The sequence below is a fragment of the Anabas testudineus genome, chromosome 1 (genome assembly GCF_900324465.2).
Source record: "Anabas testudineus chromosome 1, fAnaTes1.2, whole genome shotgun sequence".
Classification (NCBI taxonomy): domain Eukaryota; kingdom Metazoa; phylum Chordata; class Actinopteri; order Anabantiformes; family Anabantidae; genus Anabas; species Anabas testudineus.
In genome coordinates, this window is record NC_046610.1 from 16,056,881 (window position 1) to 16,078,639 (window position 21,759).

At 38.5% G+C, this 21,759-nt stretch overlaps 2 protein-coding genes and 1 non-coding gene across 4 annotated transcripts; 2 read left to right on the plus strand and 1 right to left on the minus strand.

Annotated features, from left to right (window-relative positions):
* The first annotated feature begins 2,014 nt into the window (after positions 1–2,014).
* LOC113161704 (mitochondrial glycine transporter B-like) lies at positions 2,015–9,084 on the plus strand. Of its 2 annotated transcripts, XM_026359488.1 has the most exons (8): positions 2,015–2,453; positions 2,723–2,821; positions 4,602–4,726; positions 5,232–5,316; positions 5,807–5,986; positions 6,335–6,503; positions 6,723–6,886; positions 7,056–9,084. In XM_026359488.1, exons 2-8 carry the CDS (start codon positions 2,807–2,809, stop codon positions 7,176–7,178), a joined length of 861 nt encoding a protein of 286 aa, XP_026215273.1. In that variant the 5' UTR covers positions 2,015–2,453; positions 2,723–2,806; the 3' UTR covers positions 7,179–9,084. The 2 variants fall into 2 exon arrangements, with proteins under 2 accessions (XP_026215273.1, XP_026215275.1); XM_026359490.1 differs by lacking the exons at positions 2,015–2,453; positions 2,723–2,821 and adding an exon at positions 2,829–3,982.
* Positions 9,085–12,629: 3,545 nt separating this feature from the next.
* On the minus strand, positions 12,630–12,702 carry trnar-ccu. The gene has a single exon. It is a non-coding gene; the product is annotated as a tRNA-Arg (tRNA).
* A 429-nt stretch (positions 12,703–13,131) lies between these two features.
* ttc26 (tetratricopeptide repeat domain 26) lies at positions 13,132–21,047 on the plus strand. The gene is made up of 18 exons (XM_026359465.1): positions 13,132–13,457; positions 13,662–13,805; positions 13,983–14,075; positions 14,167–14,281; positions 15,204–15,253; positions 15,359–15,504; positions 15,872–16,043; positions 16,315–16,389; positions 16,491–16,593; positions 16,961–17,016; positions 17,435–17,488; positions 17,580–17,643; positions 17,715–17,803; positions 18,060–18,143; positions 18,249–18,318; positions 19,814–19,920; positions 20,464–20,597; positions 20,772–21,047. Exons 1-18 carry the CDS (start codon positions 13,455–13,457, stop codon positions 20,884–20,886), a joined length of 1,674 nt encoding a protein of 557 aa, XP_026215250.1. The 5' UTR covers positions 13,132–13,454; the 3' UTR covers positions 20,887–21,047.
* Positions 21,048–21,759: the final 712 nt, after the last annotated feature.

Below are 21,759 nucleotides of genomic sequence, written 5' to 3' on the forward strand. Positions count from 1 at the left end.
GTGTTGATCTCCGTTTTCGCAGCACAGTCAAACATGGTTCTCTCCTGTTTCTCCGTGTCCAGGTCTGCCAGGAGGGAGAGTTTCTCTTCCCGCCACTGGAGACGCTCAGTTGTCAGTTGTTCTTTTGCCTCCTTCAGCTCAACAAACAGTTTGCTTTTCTCCTGTTCCAGTTGAGCCACAAAGGAGGCTTTGGATGTTTCCATCTTCTCCTCCAGGGAGGTTTTCTCCTGCTGGAAGTGGAGGCGCTCGTTGTGCAGCTGATCTTGTGCGTCTTTCAGGGCGGCCGTGACTTTCTCGGTCTCGGCTTGGTGTTCTTCTAGCTGAGCTCTGTGAGAAGCCTGGGCCCTTTCTGTGGACCTCTCAGCCTGCTCCTTCTCTTTGAGAAGGGCGTCCTCCATCTTGCTCAGCCTCTCCCGCAGCTCCTCGGTGTGATCCCCCTCAAGCAGAAGGTCTTTCTCTAATTTCTCTGCCTTGGTACGGGCCTCATACTCTGCGTTGCCCTTCTTAGACAGCCGCACGTTCAACATAGGAGTGGATGTTTTGAGGTTGTTTTCAGCCGTCAGACGCAGCTGCTTCTCAGCCTCCACTTCCTTTTCCAGTTTCGTCTTTTCTTGCTTCGTCAGCTCCAGCTGGAGCTGCAGATCCTTGATGGTTTTTGGTCATATTGTAGCGACCCATAGGTGAAACACATTGTTCTTTTGGTGTTTGGTGCTGCTGTTCCATTTGCTGCTGTTATGTGTTGTGTGGTTCTCCTGTTTAGTTCTTTTATTTTGTAGTGTACATAGCTGAGTGACGTTAGATGTACTGAGAGGAGATAGGCGACCCGGGAGAAACAGGCGGGAGATTCAGTGATTCTGGGGGGCCAAAATGCTGTCACTGTCTGTTATTTAAAAATAAAAGACTTGTTCACTCAGAGGCTCGTCACAATATGTTTAGCTCTGTTTTAACACGTCCTGTTTCTCTTCAGCTACTTTCAGCAGCGTTTTAAAACGTTTCAGCAACTTTCAGCAGTTCTTCAGGAATCGATTCAGCGTTACAGCATTCACAGTGCATTTTCTTCAGGAAATGCTTTATCTAGTTACATATACAGTTGTATGCTGACATTAAAAATAGCCTTTCTTCTACTTTTAATACACTTAAACCTTTACATACACCACAACTAATTGCCAGTCCTGTGACTTGAACATAATTGAAAAACAAGGTAGAACATGCTGTAATGATATGAAGAATGTGAGTTATCGGCCAAGTTTGCCAGATTACTTAGAATATGTGTATAAAGGTAGACAGAAGAAGACCAGAGAGACAGTTAATGTTAAGTTTACAGCAGCTGTGTCAAACACCTCCTGGTTTTCTTCTCACACGGGACAATAGCGCCGCCCTGAGGTGGCTGTTATAAATACATAGACTCACTGTCCACAGTACACAGAGCTGAATCAAAGGCTTGTTTTCTAATTAATTCAACTAAAACGACAGAATATGAACACCATGTCCTATATACCAGCACATGTACTGGTCCCTTATGATACAGACCTTACACTGTATTCACTGTCCAAACCAACCACTTTTATAACCAATGTGCTGTAAAATGTTTACTATTCACCCAAATGCACATGATGCAGAAATCTGCAGAAACCTACAATGTTCAGACCTTGTCAAGTCTGAATAAAGTGCACATTTAATGCGAAGACTACATAAAAAAAAATTATTACTTTTTTACTTAAAATCATTCAACAAATATCAATTTAACTTAGTTAATAAAAAACAGATGGGGCTAATTTTAACCACTCCATGTGCTGCCAGGTGGTTACTCCATAATATAATATATAATAAATAAATAAATAAAATAAACACATAATGTTAGTTTGGATTGAGAATCTGCATCTAAAAGTAACTTCAATAACTAAAACTGTCAAATGTAGAAGAAGATTAGAAACTAAAGTAGCACAGTATTTCCCTCTGAAATATAGTAGAGTAAAAGTAACATTAGACTGAAATACTCGAGTAGAAGTATCTGTAGAACTGTACAGTACTCGAGTACGTGTACTTCGTTACTTACAGTACTCCTGTATGAGTGTAGATGTGAGGCGGGTCTGCGCCCTACAGGAGGTGAACTTTGCTAACTAGCCAGATGCTAACAGCCCCAGTGAACAGTGGGACTCTTCATAACTAAGTTTTAATTGTTCTCACTGAAAACGGCTTTTGTGGAAGAATCGTCGCTACATCATGATTACTTATTGTTGAAGAGAGCCAGACTACAGTGGTATAACTAACTTACCGGGCTGCGCTAACTCCTAGTAAGGTTGTAGCTAACTAACTAGCTGACTAGCTAACTACTCGAACCACCGTTATCTGACTTTGAGGCGTTTAACGTTTTGTTAAAACCCAAACATGGCGTTTGTGAAGCTGTCAGAGGAGACCAGCACCTCCACCAGTCCTTAACGGAGTCCAGTCAGGTAAGCCGAGTTAGCACGCTAACTAGCCGGTCGAGCAGTGTGGTAGGGTGTCTTTATTGTAGCTAAATGGACGTTTTATGGCGTTTGTTTTTAAAGTAGTGCTCTTACTTCTCCTGTCACTAGCTTCACTTCAACGCTAGCGTTTACTGTACAGCTAGCTAGCTCACGTTAGCTAATCTAGCTAGCTGCTACCGGCGTCCCAGACTTTGCGGACGACATTATTGTTTTGAAATGTGAGTCTGGCTCATGTGTGCTTTTCCCTTTCGTAGTAGCGCTTGCTAAAACCCACTGGTCTCAAAACGGCAGCAGCAGGGGAAAAACTGGACTCATCCGACTCAGCATCCAGGTCAAAGATGGAGTTTACAGCGGTGAGTGTACCTGCTGAGTGTTTCTACTGTTTGCTGTGGTCCTCATACACAGACACTCTGACACTGAATCAGTATGTTAGAAAGGGAAATAACTCATATATCAGCATGCACTCTCCCATACAGGAAATTATTAGTGGAGACAATCCTACACGTTAAACTAAGATTATAAAATACTGTAATAGCCTGCTATACACATTTATAATTTGACTGTGCAACCAAGCCACTAGTTGTATAATGACAAAATGCAACAGCACAGCAGTGAAGAGTAAAACAGGCTATATTGATAAAACTATGCCAACAGTGTATATATAGACAATGGTGACAGCAGAAACATTTAGTTTCCCCAAGGACACAATCAGCTGCCTTTTAGCTGTAATGAATGCATTTTATTAAGACTTTTCTGTAAATCAGTGATGAATGTCATAACTGCATCATTTTTCACTGTACTTGCCTTTCAACATTAGAGACTGAAACATTTGGTGAAGGTGTTTGAAACCATCAGATTAACAAAATAAAAAAACAAGCCACAGACCGACCTACTCTTTTTTGTTCAGAGTTTTTTAATGTGCAAAAGAAAATACAGCTAATCTTGAGACAATTATTGAAAGGCAGTGTCTCAACACAGACTATTTAGACATTTAGATAAAATGTAAAAAAAAATAACACTGGCAATCTTGTTAACTTAGATACATGATTGCAAAAGGTTTGTAGATGTCTGTCCAATACCTTGTGTGAATAGTCTCTCACTACATACGTTTTCAGTGACCTATATTTAAAGCCCTCCCCAATACACACACATACACAGCCACTTCATGACTCATGCCATTTGACAAAGATGCAATTTAGCAGTGAGAGTTTGCAGAGGGGGGAGCCCAAAATACAGATGTGTGAGTGTGTGTCTAAAAGATAAAGATAGAAGCCCATAGAAAAACACAGGCTGGATTAAGCTTCTGCTTTGGCTGCAAAACGGGGGAGAGGGAGGGCCAATAAGAAGCAGGAGAAAGCCACTGTGGGTTAGAGAGAGAAGGTTTGTGAGAGAGATGGAGGTTTATTTTATAATATGCTGTTTGTAACAGCAGCATGACAGAGAAAGCCAGGTGTAAGAGCAGAATGCAGGAAAAACAGGATTCTCAAAGTCGAGCCACAGGCACCCTGGGAAAGGTAAGGGTGTTTGTTTGTGTTATGTGTGCATTAAAGTGGCACCACGGTGTGTATAAGCTACATGGAGCATAGATTTTATGTCAGACATTTTATGTATGCTGCAGATGGTTTATTTTGTGTTGTTATTGCTATCATTTTCTATTTTGACCCCTAAATTAATTTCCTTCATGTATGTTTAACTTCAGATGTAACAATGGTTATCATCTGTCTGTCCCTGTCTGTGTCTCATACCCTTGCTGCATGTTTTTGTCCATGAGGCATGGTGTGCGTGCATGCGTGTGTGCGTGCATGCGTGGGTTGGTGGTGTGGACTGTCTCTCCACATCTCCATCATCTCTACAATGTGGGAATTTGACTACAGCTTTGTTTTTGTAGTGGAAATGTCACACCAACATTTTCATATTCAAATTTAAGTCCAGTATGTGTTTGAGATAATGTATATTAATTTGGCAGGATTTTTCATACCAATATTTTGCGTTTTTAGAGGTATTTTCAATTTCTCTCAACCATGTTTTTCTTCTCTTCACTCTCTGTGCCTCCTGCCATTTCTTTTTACTGTCACCTCTCTCTGTCCTTTCTTTGCCATTGCCCTGTCGTTTGTCATCACTCTCCATCTTTAGGCCCACCCAGCTCTCAAAGCCTTTATGTGTGGCTCTCTCAGTGGCACCTGCTCCACGCTGCTCTTCCAGCCTTTGGATCTGGTCAAGACACGGTTGCAAACCCTGAGGAACAATGCCAAGCCAGGGTGTGTGCACACCTCACACAGATCCACATTTTACCAAATACATGTATATCAGCATGCATCCTGTGTTATCTCTCTTTCACTCCTTGTTTTTTCTCACACACCAGACATGTTTCATAAAATGACAAACACAAACACACACACAGCATGTGGGACAGAATTTGCAGGCAGTGCTAGTCTGAATCTGCTGTTATGACCCATATAGGACAATTAGTCACACAAGCACCATGTAATCATACTGTCAGGCCATTAGGTTGCAATTACCTCCTCTAAGGAGAGGAACAGGAAATTAGCTAAAAGTAGAAACTGGATTTTTAATTTTAAAGTTAACCAGTTGAGGACATGCTTCAGTTCCAGGGTGATTTCTGTGGTGAATGGTTGTTTTACGGCATATTATCCACTTCATGAAAATCTAAACTGTTCAGCATTTGTCTTTGAGTGCCTATGTTCTTTTTTATATATTTGTCTATTAATATTCTTGTAACTATTTCTAAACGTCTTTCTGCAGTGCACCAAAGGTGGGGATGTTTGCAGTTTTCGTAAATGTTATTAGGACAGAGAATTTCTTCAGCCTGTGGAAGGGAGTTTCACCAGTGAGTAACTGACTTTGTTTACTGTTTACTCAAAATAACTTAGATTGTTGCACATATTAATGTAGGCAGTTGTCAGTGAGGGCCTTTGTCCTCCAGCACATATCTGCTGATGCGCATCTTTCAGCTTACATTAGTTTTACCTCCTTGTATTGCTCTAACAATCAGGCAGACACTCTTTTTTATTTTAAATATCACAAAGCTGTGGTTCTGTCAGAATGTAAAAATAAAAAAAAAATCCATTTGGTGATTTTGTTTAAGGATACATGAGCTAAACCAGACTTCTTTTAGTATTAATAAGTCAAACTAAATAAAGCCTGGCACAATCAAGCATTGCTATCTTTAAATATTTTAACACTGTAAAATTAAATGTATAATATTGCAACCTTAGTTCTTTTAGTTCTTCTTTATTCGGCTAAAACCTTTAACAGCATCACAATAAACAAAAAGTCAAATGAGAGAAATACAAAATTCTTTTATTTCTCTCTGGCAGTCATTTGTGCGCTGTATCCCTGGCGTTGGCATCTACTTCTGCACCTTCTACTCCCTGAAGCAGCACTTTTTCCTGGACCGGGCACCCAACGCTGGACAGGCTGTTTTGCTCGGAGCAGGGGCCAGAGCTGTGGCTGGTGTCTGCATGCTGCCGTTCACGGTCATCAAGACACGCTTTGAGGTGAGTGACAGTTTCTCTCATTTTCCCCTCAGATGAGTCATATCATGTGTGACTTTAATTCTTGCTGTTAATGTACGATTACCTTTAGTCAGTGGAACAGGTTAGACAATGGTTAATGATATGACTTTCATTTAAATGATAATCCATTGTTATGAGGAAGTTCTTTTTGTAGGGCTGTCACAAAGCCATATATTAAAGGACACTGTATCCAATGAACTTTCATCTGCTGACAGTCTGTAGAAAAGATGTATTCAGCTGGGTGTACTCAGGTGATCTCAGTGTCATATAAGCCATTGTGTAAATAAACACACATGGTCGATATTCATATTTATTCATATTGTCTTTCAGAGTGGCCGTTACAACTATGTAAGTGTTACCGGGGCCCTGAGAAGTATGTATGAGACAGAGGGCGTCAGGGCTCTCTTCTCAGGGCTGACTGCCACACTGCTCCGAGATGCTCCATTCTCCGGTATCTACGTCATGTTCTACAGTCAGGCTAAGAGAGCACTGCCTCAAGGTGAGAGCCACACTGCATCAGCAAATCAAAATGTTATTGTTATTAAAGTTTCATTTTATAAAGTGCCAGTTTTATGAGCTTGAAGTTTGTGGGTTTTGAGTTCTTGCATCACTTATCTTGAAAAACATTTTTTCATGTATCCTGCCATACAAAGGAAGCCATGAATTTAAGCAGTAAAAAAATAAAAGGTGAAATATACATAATTTGTTCTTTTCTCAGAGGTGGCTTCGTCAGCCTACGCCCCACTGGTGAACTTCAGCTGTGGAGTTGTAGCAGGTGTTATGGCTTCGCTAGTTACACAGCCTGCAGACGTGGTAAAAACCCACATTCAGGTTAACCCATCCCACTGGAGCACATCAGATGCTATTCGTTACGTCTACAAGGTGTGTGCGCATTAAATCATAGCACAAAGATTTTTTTTTGCTCCATGTGCAGTTTCATTATTTTATTTTCAGTGAGACGCATAGCTGGCATTAATATAGATGAGTATAAAATTGTCACTCCACCAGTGTCACATTATATTGAACTCTCCCGCTCTGTTCTCCTCCTTAGGAGCATGGCTTGGGCGGGTTTTTTCGTGGAGCGGTACCCAGGTCTCTCCGACGTACTCTGATGGCTGCTATGGCTTGGACAGTCTATGAACACCTGATGGCTCGAATGGGCCTCAAATCCTGAAAGTTGGCAGTGTTGACACAAGGAAGTAGGATGAAATTTGAGGGGATACAGAAATATTTTCTGACTGCAAAGCTCATGTGAGAAGAAAAGGAAGCTTGAGGAGCTTAGAGAGCCAGCACTACTGAGACTTTTAGCAAAGGAACAATGTGGATAAAAGTGAGTAATGAGGCGTGTATGTGTTTCTGATGTTATTTAAATATGAAAATGTGCCTGTTTATGTAAGTTTGAGACTGTGTTGTGACACCTGACACACTCTTATGTCGTTCTTGAACTGAAGTGACACTCCCTGCTGTGAAGCAAACTTATTCATCCTCTTAGTTTTTATATCTTGACACCCAGTATGGCTCCCACTCCCCTGACAGAGAGGCTGCATCTCTACTGTGCAGCATAGTTGCCTTTGGAAACACTGTCTAGACAAGTGGGACACTCGGCATGCTGGTGTGCATTTGTTGAGGGAACCAAAAACAAAGCACTTCAGAGACCAGGAGAGGAGCTGCTGCTTCTACCATGTTTATGAAACTTGAGGTTGATTTTTCACACTTAGTTGATTTTAATTGACAAGCAGAGTTAAAGCACTCATATTTGTTTCAGGCTGAGACAATCACGAGCACTCACACAGCTGCATTATGGGAAGAAATTCTAGGCTTCAGAAATCACAATGAAGCCTTTGTTGCCATACTGCTCAATACTATGCTAAGCTAGACTTTATACAACTGTGACTCATCAGTCAAACATGTTCTTTTAAAGATGTTAATGATAATATACTTCACATGTGTTGATAAAATATATTCAGAACTGTGATGGCATCTCAGTCCAGGATTTTTTACTTTTATGAGGAGGGAAATACTCTCAGCATGTTTAGTAGATCTCAGTGATTTGTTTACAAGAAAACTCCATGGGGCACCATTCATCAAACACAAGAAAGCAGTTGGAAGTCATATTATTATTATTATTATTTTATTTTTTTCCCAGCACTTTATATGTTTTGTTTCTCAAGTGCATAGTGCATAGTTTGATGACAGGGTGAAATTAAAATCTTTTACTTTAATATTTCACATTTTGCTATAGTCAGTTATGTCCAGCGATTAATTGAGTAGCCTGTTACCATATTTCCAGAACAATAACTTTGCAAATGGAGCACTGCTTAATTACTGTGGTACTATGTTTATAAAAAAATTCATTGTTGACAGTTTCAGTCTCATTCTGACATAAATATTCATAAATATTTGTCTTTTGTGCCAGACTACTGGTTGTAAAACATGAAGCTGATATTTTTATGTTCCTTGTATAGTGTATCTGTTAACATAGAACATATTTATTATTGTTAATATAAAGAAGAGATATTGAACATAATAATCATATGTAAGTATTTATATAAACGGTGCCAAATGGAAGATCATTAGGGGAGGAAACTAAAATTAGTCTGAAAGACAGTGGATAATTAAGCACCCAAATTGTAATCTCTGCAACATGAATGACCACCGGTCACCGGTCTATGATGTAACAGAAAATCTTGTGCAGCAAAAATTAACCCAGTAATCCAGTTTAACCTAACAAGAATGATGGAAAGACAGTGGAGTGACAATGACGTGTACAGTCAAAGGTGGCCGCACAAACAGACAGTAGATTTTAGGTTGTGGAAGTTGTGAAGAGTTTGACTGGAGTTGGTTTCCAAATGCCTCAGTGTTTGCTGCGTAATACAAACTGTGTATAAATGTTCCCCACATGTGCCATAATGTACATGTTACGTTTTACCTCGTTCATTAACTTCATCTTCACTCCACTCCTGTAGTCTTTGTTGCTCGTCTGTTGTGACTATATTGTATATGGTCATTCTTATTGTAGGTATTTGGATCCAGTCAGACTCTGTGACTGTGCCTGCTTGAATTTTAATATCAATAAATTTACCTCCTTTTCTTAAAAAAACACTTTGCTTTATTGTTTCTTTTAATGCATTTCATAATCTGTGTTTCTAGTTAAAAACTATTATATAATCTGAACATAGTCATAGAGCAGCTAGATACAGATGTTGCACTACAAAACCACAGCACCATTATAATCTCAACAAGTTAAATATAATAATAGGATTTTCAGATTTTATTTAGATTGTAAATAACATCTGTATATACCAAATACTTTGCATCATTCTATTTAGCATTTAAACACATTTTCTGCATTTTATTAAATATTTTAATAATGTGCATTAAAATAATATTATAAAGTCTAACATTTGAATCTTCCACCAGGAGTGAAAAGTTAAAAAACACAATGAATGATGTAAAATTTATTCACAAATAAAGTTGAGTTGCTTTTTGCAGTCCAAGGCCACCCACACACCATTGCTGGTTAAAGCTGCACAGTTGCTTTGAGTCGGACACTGGTAGTCTTGATCTTTTCCTTGGGGCCCGGCCGTGTACACCAGAGGGCTGCCGTCTACCCACAGCCAGGTCTGAAACAGATAACGAAGTCCAATCCACACAGGATCTGTAATATTTCTGTCCTGGATCTCTCTCAGGGCCAGACGGTTCTCGGCTTCAGAGACCAGGCTTGTGAGCGTATAGTGTGTCTCTCTGCAGTTCCATATTGCTTCTTCCCAGGTCACCTGTTTCTCAATCACATACAGACTTAGGCATAAAAAAGGCAGCTGCTGCGGTAGCAAACTGTACCATCCTTCAATTAGACACATGTGCCAACAAACAGAAACATATTTCCCACCCAGCAGGGTAACTGGCTGCGTTGCTGCCCATGTTGCAAGTCCTCCTCCTGACCACATCCACTGTCCAGTTGCATCTTTGTAGAGACCGATCCAGAACTTTCCAAAAACCCTACCATCTGTCACATTTTTAAGTGCAGCTTCATCCCACGGCGTAGTGATGGGGGAAAGATCAGTGAACATCCCCCTACAGAATGCTTGAGCATCTGTCCATTCCATGCTGTTTGGCACATACACATGCTTTCCGAAGTGACTGTAAGTCACTCTGTACGAAACATCAAGGATCGTTTTCAAAACGATCATCTCCATGGTGGTGAAGTGTCAGAGAGCTGCAGCAATGTGTTCAAACGTTGTTCAGCACAAAGTGAAACCTGTATATCAGTGTGGTTCCTCCTGTGTGATTATGAAGCGCGTCACTGTTTGCATGCAGGTGAAATTATGCAAAAAATGCAAAATAAAATCTTAATCTCCACGGCTCCCTTCTGGCCGACATAGACACTGACTGTAACCTTCAGAACTGCTTAGTTTTGTCTTGGAAATGCATTCTCATTTGCCCTGTGAGATGTTTTGTTTAAGCTTAACAATTGACCATTTCAACTTTCCTTTGTATGCTTTTGGCTGCTTGTGCTAGAGAATTGCAATGTGTTGGTGTTGGTACTGGTACCATAACTCTATTGACTGAATGCTTCCAGGGGAAGAAATCATTTATTATCAGGATTTATTGCCGTATAGAAAATGTGAATAGAAGAAATTCTGAAATATCAAGTATATATTTCTCCATCTGAAAGAAAACAGCACAGGGTCGGTTGAAGATTAATAAATGTTGAGGAATTTTATCAAAAGCAATGCAGATTTTTTTTTTTTTATTTTAAGATAATGTAATACCTTTGTTATTGTTTTGTATTTTCTTAGCATAGTTATTAAAAAAAATCTAGAGGAATTATAGTTGCCTTCTAGCAGGATCTTCAGTTAGAAACTGCTCTCAGAGAAAAACCTGCAGTGGGTGGACTCTCAACATTGGACAGCAGAATAAACTGGGGTCCGATTATGGAAGAAATCAAAAAGGAAGCTGCCTTGTGGGTGACATGCACCCACAGAGATCCTGACGGCTAAACGACCAAAAAAAGACCAAAACGTTACATAAACATGCAGCTTGACGCAAATGGAAAACGCTGTTGTCTTACTGAAAACTTCAGGTAAACAGTGAACGCAATAATCAGCAGAGGCCATGTAAATAGGTTAATCCTGTCATGCCTGACTGACAGTTTTGTTTAGGAAATTTATTTCCATTGCACCCTGCAAAGCAAAATGAAATAACAAATCGTGTTTGAGCTCACAATGCGCCAATCTGCCATTTGTCTTTAAAAATTTTATTTAACTAGAATTAATTTTTTTCTATGTTTGTTGTATGTATTATTTACATGTTTGCATGTTTCATTAGTTTGAATGCTGCAGCTGTAGAACTTGTTTGTACTTAGCTGTCAGTTTGCATGTGCAAGTGATGAATTAAAATGAATAAAACAGGTACATTCACTCTATTCATATAATTCTGTTTTTACATAACACGCGAGACGAGATTTAATTATGTTTATATGATGCTGTCAAAATACAGGGATGGTCCAAATCATAGTAAACAAGAGGACTGGGAGGAGGAGACAGGAGGGAGCTGTCAAAATTGTCCTGGATGGTTTGCTCCTTAATGTTTTATATGTTTGTCATATGAGGAACTTAGTTGTTGATCTCCCAACAAACAAAAAAAGTGTCACAAAAACTGTGGATGCACAGCAGCAGAAATCCACCTAGGAGGAACCAACCTGGACTGGAGCAGTACATCTACAAGAGACAAGAAGACGACTGATGGTGAACTGGATATTTTGTCATGGTTCATTTGTTTCTTCTTTCATTTCTTCACTAGTATGATTCGTGTATGACACAGATAACACAGATGTTCCTGTGTTCTGTTTTTTGGCAGGCACAGTTAGCCTACTTGAGAACTCATACTCCATCCGATTCAGAGATCTGTCTACCTACACATCACTGTCTCCTTGTTCTTTACTGAGCTATATGTGTTCAGTCTTTGAATACATCATTACTGCACTGTTATTGTTGTCATTTGCTTTAGCATGCCCTTTCTATTTCATTGCCATCGTGTTTGTTTGACATGCAAATAATGTATTCTTATGAGGTGTTACATATAGTCATAATCATTGGGATTTACCTTGTATTTACATAATATATGAAAAAATATACAAAAGCAGTAAAAGATTCTCACTAAAAACTGAAAACTTCATGGGTCCAAATATCTTTGTTGGTGGGCCAAATCTGGTTTATGCCCCACTGTTATTGTCTAAGGCCACTTTACCCAGATCTTACAGCAAATGTTTGTAACACTTGTCCCTAGATAATAAACATTTGTACAAACACACAGAACAGATACAAAACACAAACAGTACAATTATAATTCTGTATCTGATCTATTGTGAGTAGTGAGTAATGTCATTTGAATAAATTAGGATCCATAAATAAGACTGAAGATTCAAAAAACTTTATTAATCCCAGAGGACAGAACATAACAATTAAGATACCCTGCTCAAATAAAAGTAAACAGCTGTAATGAGGAGCACACAGAAAGAAAACACCTGCAGTGATGCCAACACCTTCAAATTGTGGACTTTTCTTCGACATGTAACCAGGTTGAAGTTTCAGTAGCTCTGTCACAGCCTCGTTTTAAAACAGTCCACCCCAGATGGGACTCGAACCCACAATCCCTGGCTTAGGAGGCCAGTGCCTTATCCATTAGGCCACTGGGGCACTTCAACAAGCATCACGAAGCAAATACAAACAATTTATGTCAAACATCAGTAGTTCATGGCTATATTTTGTATAACAAATATATTTTATCAGTACCCAAACGCCGCCCTGCCGTCGCTCTCTGTTCCGTTGCTAGGCAACAAAGACCAAACCACTGAGTCAAGTTGAGCTGAGAATAGTAATCAGCTTCCTGTGGGCTACAAAATAAATCTCACCAGAAGACAAAAATAAAACAAAAAGTTGCGGTGTTGAGTGTTTTCTTTAAATTACCATCTCAAACATAGAACTCGTTTCTCTCATTGTCTGCATTCTATCAACATGTCGCCCAGAAAAGGCATTTATTTCCTTGCTACGTTACAGAGTTTTTTGTTTGAGCCTTTATTTTGAAAATCCGAGAGCGGAAAAACAAAACAATGCGTTTTGATTTCAACTCATTAGCTAGCGCTAGCTAACACCAGGTTAGCGTTAACTGATATCTCAAAGTAGCTTTTATTACTGTATTTCATCATTGCCACGTGTTTCTCGAAAGAATGTCTATTTTACGTTGCTAAAACTACCCGACCTGGTGTTTCAATTGAAGATGAGACTAGTTAGATAGGTAGCGTTAGCTAACTAAACCCTAACTAAGAACGTTACATTGTCAGTTTGTGCAGACAGCAACACCCAGCGTTACCTAGGTTAGCCATAAACAAGCTAGCTAGCGGTATAACTAGTCAATTAGTTAGCTGCCTCCTCGAGAAATACTCGAAGATATGGTGAGTAAACCTGAGATTTAAAAAAAAAACTTTAGGTTCGTTGAATTTCATGCTATAGAAACTATGATGATATGGCAGTTTCATATGTTGATATATTTTTGACATTGTTGTGTACGATGTCCCTGTGACTGCTACCATCAGACCTCTGAAAATGAGCTAATTGATAAGTTGAGACAATATGATTTTGATTTTGCACCGTGGCAGATCCTCTCTCGCGTGAAGCCCGCTCTGGGAGGAGAGACGCCGGTGAGCATCAGTGAGAAAAAGAAGAAGAACAAGTCCAAGGTTCCCCAGTTGGAGGATTACCTGCAACAGAGAGACTATCTTGGGGCTTTGACACTGTTAGAGGTAACTACTTAGACGAACATAACTTTAGGCAAAACTCGATTTAATGGGTTATTAACTCCTTGAGAAAAATCGATACCCTTAACAAGAAGGCACAGCTGTCATGGTGCAATGCACAGGCTACCAACAACGTTTTATTACGTGTCACATCACAGTTATTGTTATTATTGTCACCTCCAGTTTCAGAGAAGTATTGGAGAGAAAGAGGAGCATGCTGATCTCTGGATTGGCTACTGCGCCTTTCACTTGGGTGATTACAAGAGAGCTATGGAGGTATTTCTTCATGCATATGTGTGCTTCAGAATGAATGTGTGCAGCATTGTACACATCACATCATTTACATTAATATTATATGTTCTGACAGGAGTACAAGTCTCTGACCATGAAACCTGAATGTCCTGCTGAGGTGTGGGTCTATCTGGCCTGTTCCCTATTTTTTCTAGGGCTGTATAAAGAAGCTGAGGAGGCAGCATCTAAAGGTAAACAATGCAACATACATGTACTGCATTAAACCTACTTGACTTTCACCTGCAGATTGTACACTGTTATTTGCAGATAAGATCTTTTTGCTCAACAGTACTTTAAGTGTTTTTACAAAATATATGAGTGATAATAGTAGTAGGAACCTTTTTTGTGACCTACTTTCAGTTGTTTTGAGCAGAGTAAGACAAAATTGTTATGTACCTTTGTAATTACTAGTTTGTAGTTCAACACTTAAGGCAACATTTTCCAGAAAGGATTGATCTTCTGTATTTAAACATTATTAAGTTTAATTTTAATTTTAATAAAACCAATTATGCACATACCAGCATAATAACTTTATTGCAAATCTGACCATAGAAGGTGCCATTTAATATTTTTTAAAATTTTGAATATGTTTTTGCAATCTAGCTTAATTTTATCCAAATGGGACCAAGTTGTTGTCATACAATACCATAGAGCCTGATTTATTTATTTTTGTTATCCGTTCAGTAGAAATTAATACAAAAAAAGTAAATAAAAGTAAACAAAACTACATTTAAATGCAACCAATTGTGTTATATGCATACAGACCATAAAAGTGATATTAGATGGTTCTATTGTACAACATTTGCTACTTAAGTGGCCTAGTAATGACTTTTTAGGCTTCTGTTATGATGACAGTCAGTAACAATAACAGACATTTTTCTCTCAGGGCAAATTTTGCCTAATTGATTAGTTGTAAGCTTTTACAAGCTTCAGATCCTTCCAGTCACTGTATAATTTCTTTGCCAGATCGACTCTCAGTGCTGTTGTGTGGCTGCTGAAAGCTTATGATGTTATGAATTGTTATGGTGTGTTAAGGTTATGATGTTAATTAATTGTTCCTCCTATTCCCATGTGATTCGTCTGACTTAATTTGGTATCTCTTGTTCTCTGTAGGACCAATGTCCCCCCTGCAAAACAGACTCCTCTTCCACTTGGCTCACAAGGTTGGCAAATAAATTATACTTAGATTTCATCTTTCTCAAAATGTTAAAGTGTTTCTACTTTTTATGACTCATTTTTTACTAAATGTAATTTATATCTTCCATCAGTTCAATGATGAGAAAAGGTTAATGAGTTTTCACCAAAACCTGGAAGATGTGACAGAGGACCAGCTGAGTCTGGCATCCATCCACTACATGCGGTCCCACTACCAGGAGGCTATAGACATCTATAAACGCCTTCTACTGCAGAACAGGTCTGTGTTTTTTCTGCCTTTGAGATTTGTTTTACAGTTGCACCTGGTTGCATGTACTGTCATAGCACCACCTTGAGGTGATTGTAATTAATGGAGCAGCTTTAGATTTCACAAGCAGGTTACCTTTTGGAACCATAAAGATATTCATGTGTCAGTGCTGCAGCTCTGCTGAGCTAGTAGTAGCAATACCTTTGGCATGAGTGGGCCGTATTTTTTCTTGGTTGACATAAAAGTAATGTGACATGAAGTGAAGTGAATTGTTAATTTTGTTGATGATTTAAAAAAAAAAAAGCATTGGGTATCAATCTATTACAAAAAAAAAAAAATTAAAGCAAGTTTTACTCTTCATTACATCTCGTCTACTCAGAGATTTCCTGGCCCTCAAAGTGTATGTGGCTCTGTGTTACTACAAGCTGGACTACTATGATGTGTCTCAGGAGGTTTTGGCTGTGTACCTTCAGAGCATCCCTGACTCCACCATTGCCCTCAACTTGAAGGCCTGCAACCACTTTAGACTGTACAACGGCAAGGCAGCTGAGGTACTGCTGGCTGATAGTTTCACACTGTTTCAAGAAATTGTTATTTGTACACTTTTGGGAACAAAAATAAAAAGTTACAGCTTGCATTAATTTGAATAGGCCAAAAAGGGAATAAAAAAATATGATATGTTTATGAAAACACTCATGATGCGCCAGTTTTTATTTTCATGCTCCATTACAGTCAGAGTCAGCATCTGCTTGTGCTTTTCATTTCTATTTGAGGAGTAACTGGTGTAGGTTTGACTTAATATGTGCTCTCCCGCTCTGTCAGGCTGAGTTGAAGAACCTAATCGACATTTCCTCCTGCTCCTTTGAGTTTGCTAAGGAGCTTATCCGACACAACCTGGTAAGCACTTCACAAGCTCTAACTGTGAGTGTGTAGGTGTGTACATACACCAGTGATTTGCCATTTTCCCACACTCTGAAACTCTTTTCTGTGTACCGCAGGTGGTGTTTCGTGGTGGGGAGGGGGCATTGCAGGTACTGCCTCCTCTGATCGATGTGATTCCTGAGGCCAGACTCAACCTTGTCATCTACTATCTCAGACAAGGTATGTAAACATGGCATTATAATTTTCTGGGAGAAGCTAAATGAGGAAAATATTGATATTTTAATACATAAAAAATGCATGTATATAAGGCAAGTATACAACAACCCAAAGTCCACTCTTTTATGTAATACTTTTGGTTTATTTAATATTTTCTAAAATTATGTGGTGTTTAATAAAAGTAGAAAACCTAAGATACATTTTTTTTCCTCATCCAGTTTACTTACTGTCACATTAACTGTTAATCTAATTTAAGCATCTTTGTTTTCATGTAAAATTTAGAAGATTAAAGATTTACAATTATTGTAAATATTAGATTTCAGAGTAAACCATGTTTCTGTGATTTACATTCTCAATTTTACACTTACAGATGATGTTCAGGAAGCTTTTAACCTTATCCAAGATTTGGTTCCAACCACTCCTCAGGTGATACTAAGCTTTAATTTTTATATTAAACTTGTCTTTCGAAGTGTAAAAGGTAATATGGTAACTGAAAGCAGTCATAAAATTGAGAATTTTGCTTTCAAGGGTTTCAAGGCTAGGTTGTTTAGTAAGAAAAAGGGTCCAATAAAAACCACAATCATGTCAGACTAAATGAAACCCGATAAAAACCTCTTCTTCCCACTCCACTCAAGAGTTTCTGAAGAGCCTTTTCTTTTCTGTGAATAGTTTTTTTTATCTTCAAAAGCACATTAATATCACTTAGATCTGAAAGCATGAGTATTTGGCTTTTTGTATCTCCTTTATGCTTTTTTTTTTTTTTTTAATGGCATCAGACAGGAATTGAAATAGCAATAAAATCATAGATCAAACTGTTCACTCTGAACATTTATTATTTTCTCAGGAGTATATTTTGAAAGGAGTGGTAAATGCTGCTTTGGGACAAGAAATTGGATCAGTGAGTATTTTTGTTAAACAAGAAGACATGCAAAGAATATGATGAAAGTGAGTGTGAGATAAACATGCGTTACTACGTTTTTATCTTTCAGAGGGATTACTTAAAAATTGCACAGCAGTTCTTTCAGTTGGTCGGAGGCTCGGCTAGCGAATGCGGTACAGTGAAAAACAATGTGATCAATATGGTCATTTAAAGGATAGTGTGTAACATTTTTTTATCCTTTCAGACACTATCCCTGGCAGACAGTGCATGGCCTCCTGCTTCTTCCTCTTGAGACAGTTTGAAGATGTTCTCATATATCTCAACTCAATCAAGGTTAGTGTTGCTCAATATACAGTAAGTCACGTATTATCTGGTATATTCCAGTGAAGCATCAGTGCTGTTAGTTTGTAAGAGCTGAAAAAAATATTCCACACTAACTTCAGATGACAAGTGGTGCTTTACAGAGGTAGTACATCTATTTAGATGTGACCTTGTGGGATTTTCTTCCTATGATTGATACTACTACTCTTTGGACATGTGGGCATTCATCTTTTTTGTGTAGGCATAACCGTGCTTTTCTTTTTCACAGGGTTACTTCTATAATGACGATACGTTCAACTTCAACTATGCTCAGGCTAAAGCAGCCCTTGGCAACTACAAAGAAGCTGAAGAGGTAACTTACTTCAGCGAACATCTACAGAACTGCTTTTACACATTTGTTAATTGTGTGTGACAATACTGATTATTGTTTTCACATTCATTTGAATGTTTCATTCAGGTCTTCCTGCTGATTCAGAGTGAAAAGATCAAGAATGACTATGTGTACCTCAGCTGGCTGGCAAGATGCTGTATGTATATTTGTCATAAAGATAATAGCAATATATTTAATTACAAAAATATGCAGTGACACATGCAGAATTTACACTGCTTCTGCATAAATATGACTTGAAATGACCATGAAGTCCTAAAACTATATAAAAGGAAGTCCATTAAACAAATGGGCAAAAAACACATTCAGTTATTCATTGTGAAAAACTATCCAATCTTAAATATTTTTGTCTGGCAAAAGTATGCGAACCCATGCCTTCAGTAAACTGTGGGACTCCCTTTTGCATCATTAACTTTAACAAAGCCTTTCTGTTAACCTTTAAAAGTTTTAATACTAACATTGTTCCAACAGATTTCTTGTTGTGAAAACTGTACATGAGCGGCAGTGTTATTTTTGGAGAGTAGTGGCTTTCTCTGACAGTCAACTGATGAAGTACAAGGTCTTTAGAAATTAGTTTGTAACCCTTTCTAGCCTGGTGAGCATCAGTACACAACGTTTCATAAATCTACTTTATTCAAGCCACAATAAACCTGTAGTCAGGATCAGAGGATCAGATTTTAATAGTGAAGAACCAAATTTCTGTTCTTTAAAAGAAGGGTCCTCAAGTGCAAGTACAACACCTGACCCTAATTTCTTCTTCAAATGAACTTATTACCACATACATTTACCACACAAATATTTAAGATTAGATCCACAATAAATAATAATAATTTTTGTCTCTTTTAATTGGGTAATAAAAATAAAAACTAAATAAAATAAGATTACAACATAGTAAAAATGACAGTAGTCCATTAATTAATTACGGAATTAATAGTGAAATCAGACCTTATGTGCACACACATCTAGTTCTTCTTCAACTTTGTATAGGTCTCGGCGTTACAATATTAGAGAAGATAATACTTTAAAAAGAATCAGTGTGGTCTTAAAATGAGTCCTACGTGTAAATGCCACAGATCATGAGAATGAGAATACCAGCAAAAAATTGCCAGACTGAGGTGTTTGTTCAGTAAAAAGGTTGTGGGTTGACATTTCGCATATATATTAAACCACTGTGAAATTCCCAAAACAGGAGCAATATGATTCAACGGGCTGTTCCCTGCTGCTGCGTTAGGCACCAGCTGTTGGAAGGAGGGACCAATTTAGGTAGACATGAAAAAAGACAAAAACACCTGATGACATGAGAGTACTGAAAATACTCTTAGAGATCTTACGGTAGTAAAACATTTTATACAGTACTTAGTTGAGAATGAGCTCTAAATCAAACATCACTATCAAGTTTCCAGCCTAAAGCCTATAAACAATTTAAGGTCACACTAGCTTTCAGCTAGTGTCACACTTAGCACGTCTGCAAAATGGAAATCTCCCCTGAAAGACGAGAAAGATCCCATCAGTCCACAATCCACATCTATAAAACCTGCCCACAAACTTTAATAATTTCCAAATTTGAATATATAAAAGTAGCTTGAACTGCCTGTGAATGATGGATTATTGAACACTCGCCTTGTTCTTGTCAGACATAATGAACCAGAAGGGTCGGCTTGCCTGGGAGCTCTATCTGAAGATGGGCACTTCCTCTGATTCCTTCAGTCTGCTGCAGCTCATTGCTAACGACTGCTACAAGGTAACACCATCCTCTGTCTCCTGTCTCTAGTATCACCTGAGGTAACCACGTTTATCAACCAGAAATGTGAAACAATCTATCTCCAACGTGGACATCTTTGTTTTATATCATTATATACTGAATAACTTTGGATTCTTGACTGTCTAATGTCTAAAGTTGATTGATTCAATCATCAATAGGACTAAATATGAAAATAAACTTTAGTTGCATCCCAAGTGTGAGTATAGGCTCAGATTAATACAAAATAGAGAAACATGCCTGATTTTTTTTTTTCTTCCTCACACCACATTTGGCTTTGCTATTAGTGTATTCGTGTCTGGCATAAGCACATATTAACTTGTTAGAAACGTCCTCCCTCAAAATGCCCTCACCATATTTTTGAAATACAACCAAAACTGTGAGCAAGGCTCACAGGCACATAATGTTCTGGATCACATGTTTCAGAGGAGTCAGACTGCTTATTTGTTAAAGAGGTGGTTTAATCTGCGCCTAAAACATCAAGATGTAGCAACAGGTGGTCATGAAAACAACCTGTTGTTTCAGATGGGACAGTTCTACTATGCAGCCAAAGCGTTTGATGCACTTGAGAAGCTGGATCCCGGATCCAACTACTGGGAAGGCAAAAGGGGGGCATGTGTTGGCATCTTCCAGCTCATACTGGCAAACAAGGAGTCCAAGTATGTTTGCCTCGTTTTCTTGTACAGTAGTTTACCTTGATGTTGTCTTTCCACTTGAAAACGTTTTTCTTCTTAATCCCTTTTATTACATGGATATTAAACTGTGGTCTGACAGGAGAGATGGTGCATTCTTGATCTAATCGTGTTTCCTCACAGAACCTGTTTGTGTTCTAGGGAGACACTGAAAGAGGTGGTGCCCCTTCTGCGAAATTCAGGAAATCCCCAGGTTGAATACATCATTCGAGCTCTGAGAAAGTGGGCCAAAGACAACAGAGTCCTCCTCTCTTGACAGTGTTCAGCACTGAACCTCACGTATGAATGATATCCATGCCACATGACGCAAAGAAATATGGAGTTATTATCTGTGCTATACTGTAGTGTTTTGTATCAAAATATATATATAAAGTTTCGACTTTAAATTCTTTATGTACCTGTATATTTGTATTAAAATGTGATTTATAAGTTACACTTGTGGTGTCAGTGATAAATTTCTATTAATCTCAGTGCAGCAAAGTCTTCACGTCTTTGGAAGAACGGTTTGCTGTTGCTGTTTTGTAATCGCAAGTCACAGTTTGATTGTACCAAGACATTGTACCATTTTCTTTTAGTAAGGAACAGATGTAGTATTGCAGTTTCATCAGTGTGGGGGTTTTATTAGACATTGTTTTAAACAAGGATGATCAAAACTGAAGCAGCAGAGGTCTGCACTTTAGCTGCTAGTACAAGTCAGACTTCAATAACACTGGCTGGAGTAAACGTTTGACTTGTCAAGCCTCAACACTAAAGATGTGATCAGGGTTCTTTCTTCAGACTTGACAAAGCTTCTCCAAATTCAAACGATCCTGATGTGAAACTGCTGAAAATGTCTTTTGATGGTAAATTTGGCAACTTTGTAGGACGTTTCACTGTGCACAGAGGACCAAAAGGATCCCTATGTTTTGGGGTAAACTGGCTAATCCAGTCTTGGTTTCTACAACAGCAGAAACAGAAAAGACAAAGACCTCTGTGTAATTCAAATAGACTCACACAGTTTATTTTAATTAGGATAATATCTGCTACACTTTTAGTCTCATTTACTTAGAAATGTGTTTTGGTCATTGTTACTTTTCTTGAATGTTTGACCTTCACTGTACAGAACGAAGTATGTGCAGAGACTTTCTTT

Excerpts from the sequence above, each read along its gene's own strand:
- LOC113161704 (XM_026359490.1), top strand. The coding sequence starts at position 3,902 with ATGACAGAGAAAGCCAGGTGTAAGAGCAGAATGCAGGAAAAACAGGAT. Across the intron at positions 5,317-5,806 it reads TGTGGAAGGGAGTTTCACCA|TCATTTGTGCGCTGTATCCC; the intron begins GTGAGTAACTGA and ends TCTCTCTGGCAG. Across the intron at positions 5,987-6,334 it reads TCATCAAGACACGCTTTGAG|AGTGGCCGTTACAACTATGT; the intron begins GTGAGTGACAGT and ends ATTGTCTTTCAG.
- ttc26 (XM_026359465.1), top strand. Across the intron at positions 17,804-18,059 it reads TATATCTCAACTCAATCAAG|GGTTACTTCTATAATGACGA; the intron begins GTTAGTGTTGCT and ends TCTTTTTCACAG. Across the intron at positions 18,144-18,248 it reads ACTACAAAGAAGCTGAAGAG|GTCTTCCTGCTGATTCAGAG; the intron begins GTAACTTACTTC and ends TGTTTCATTCAG.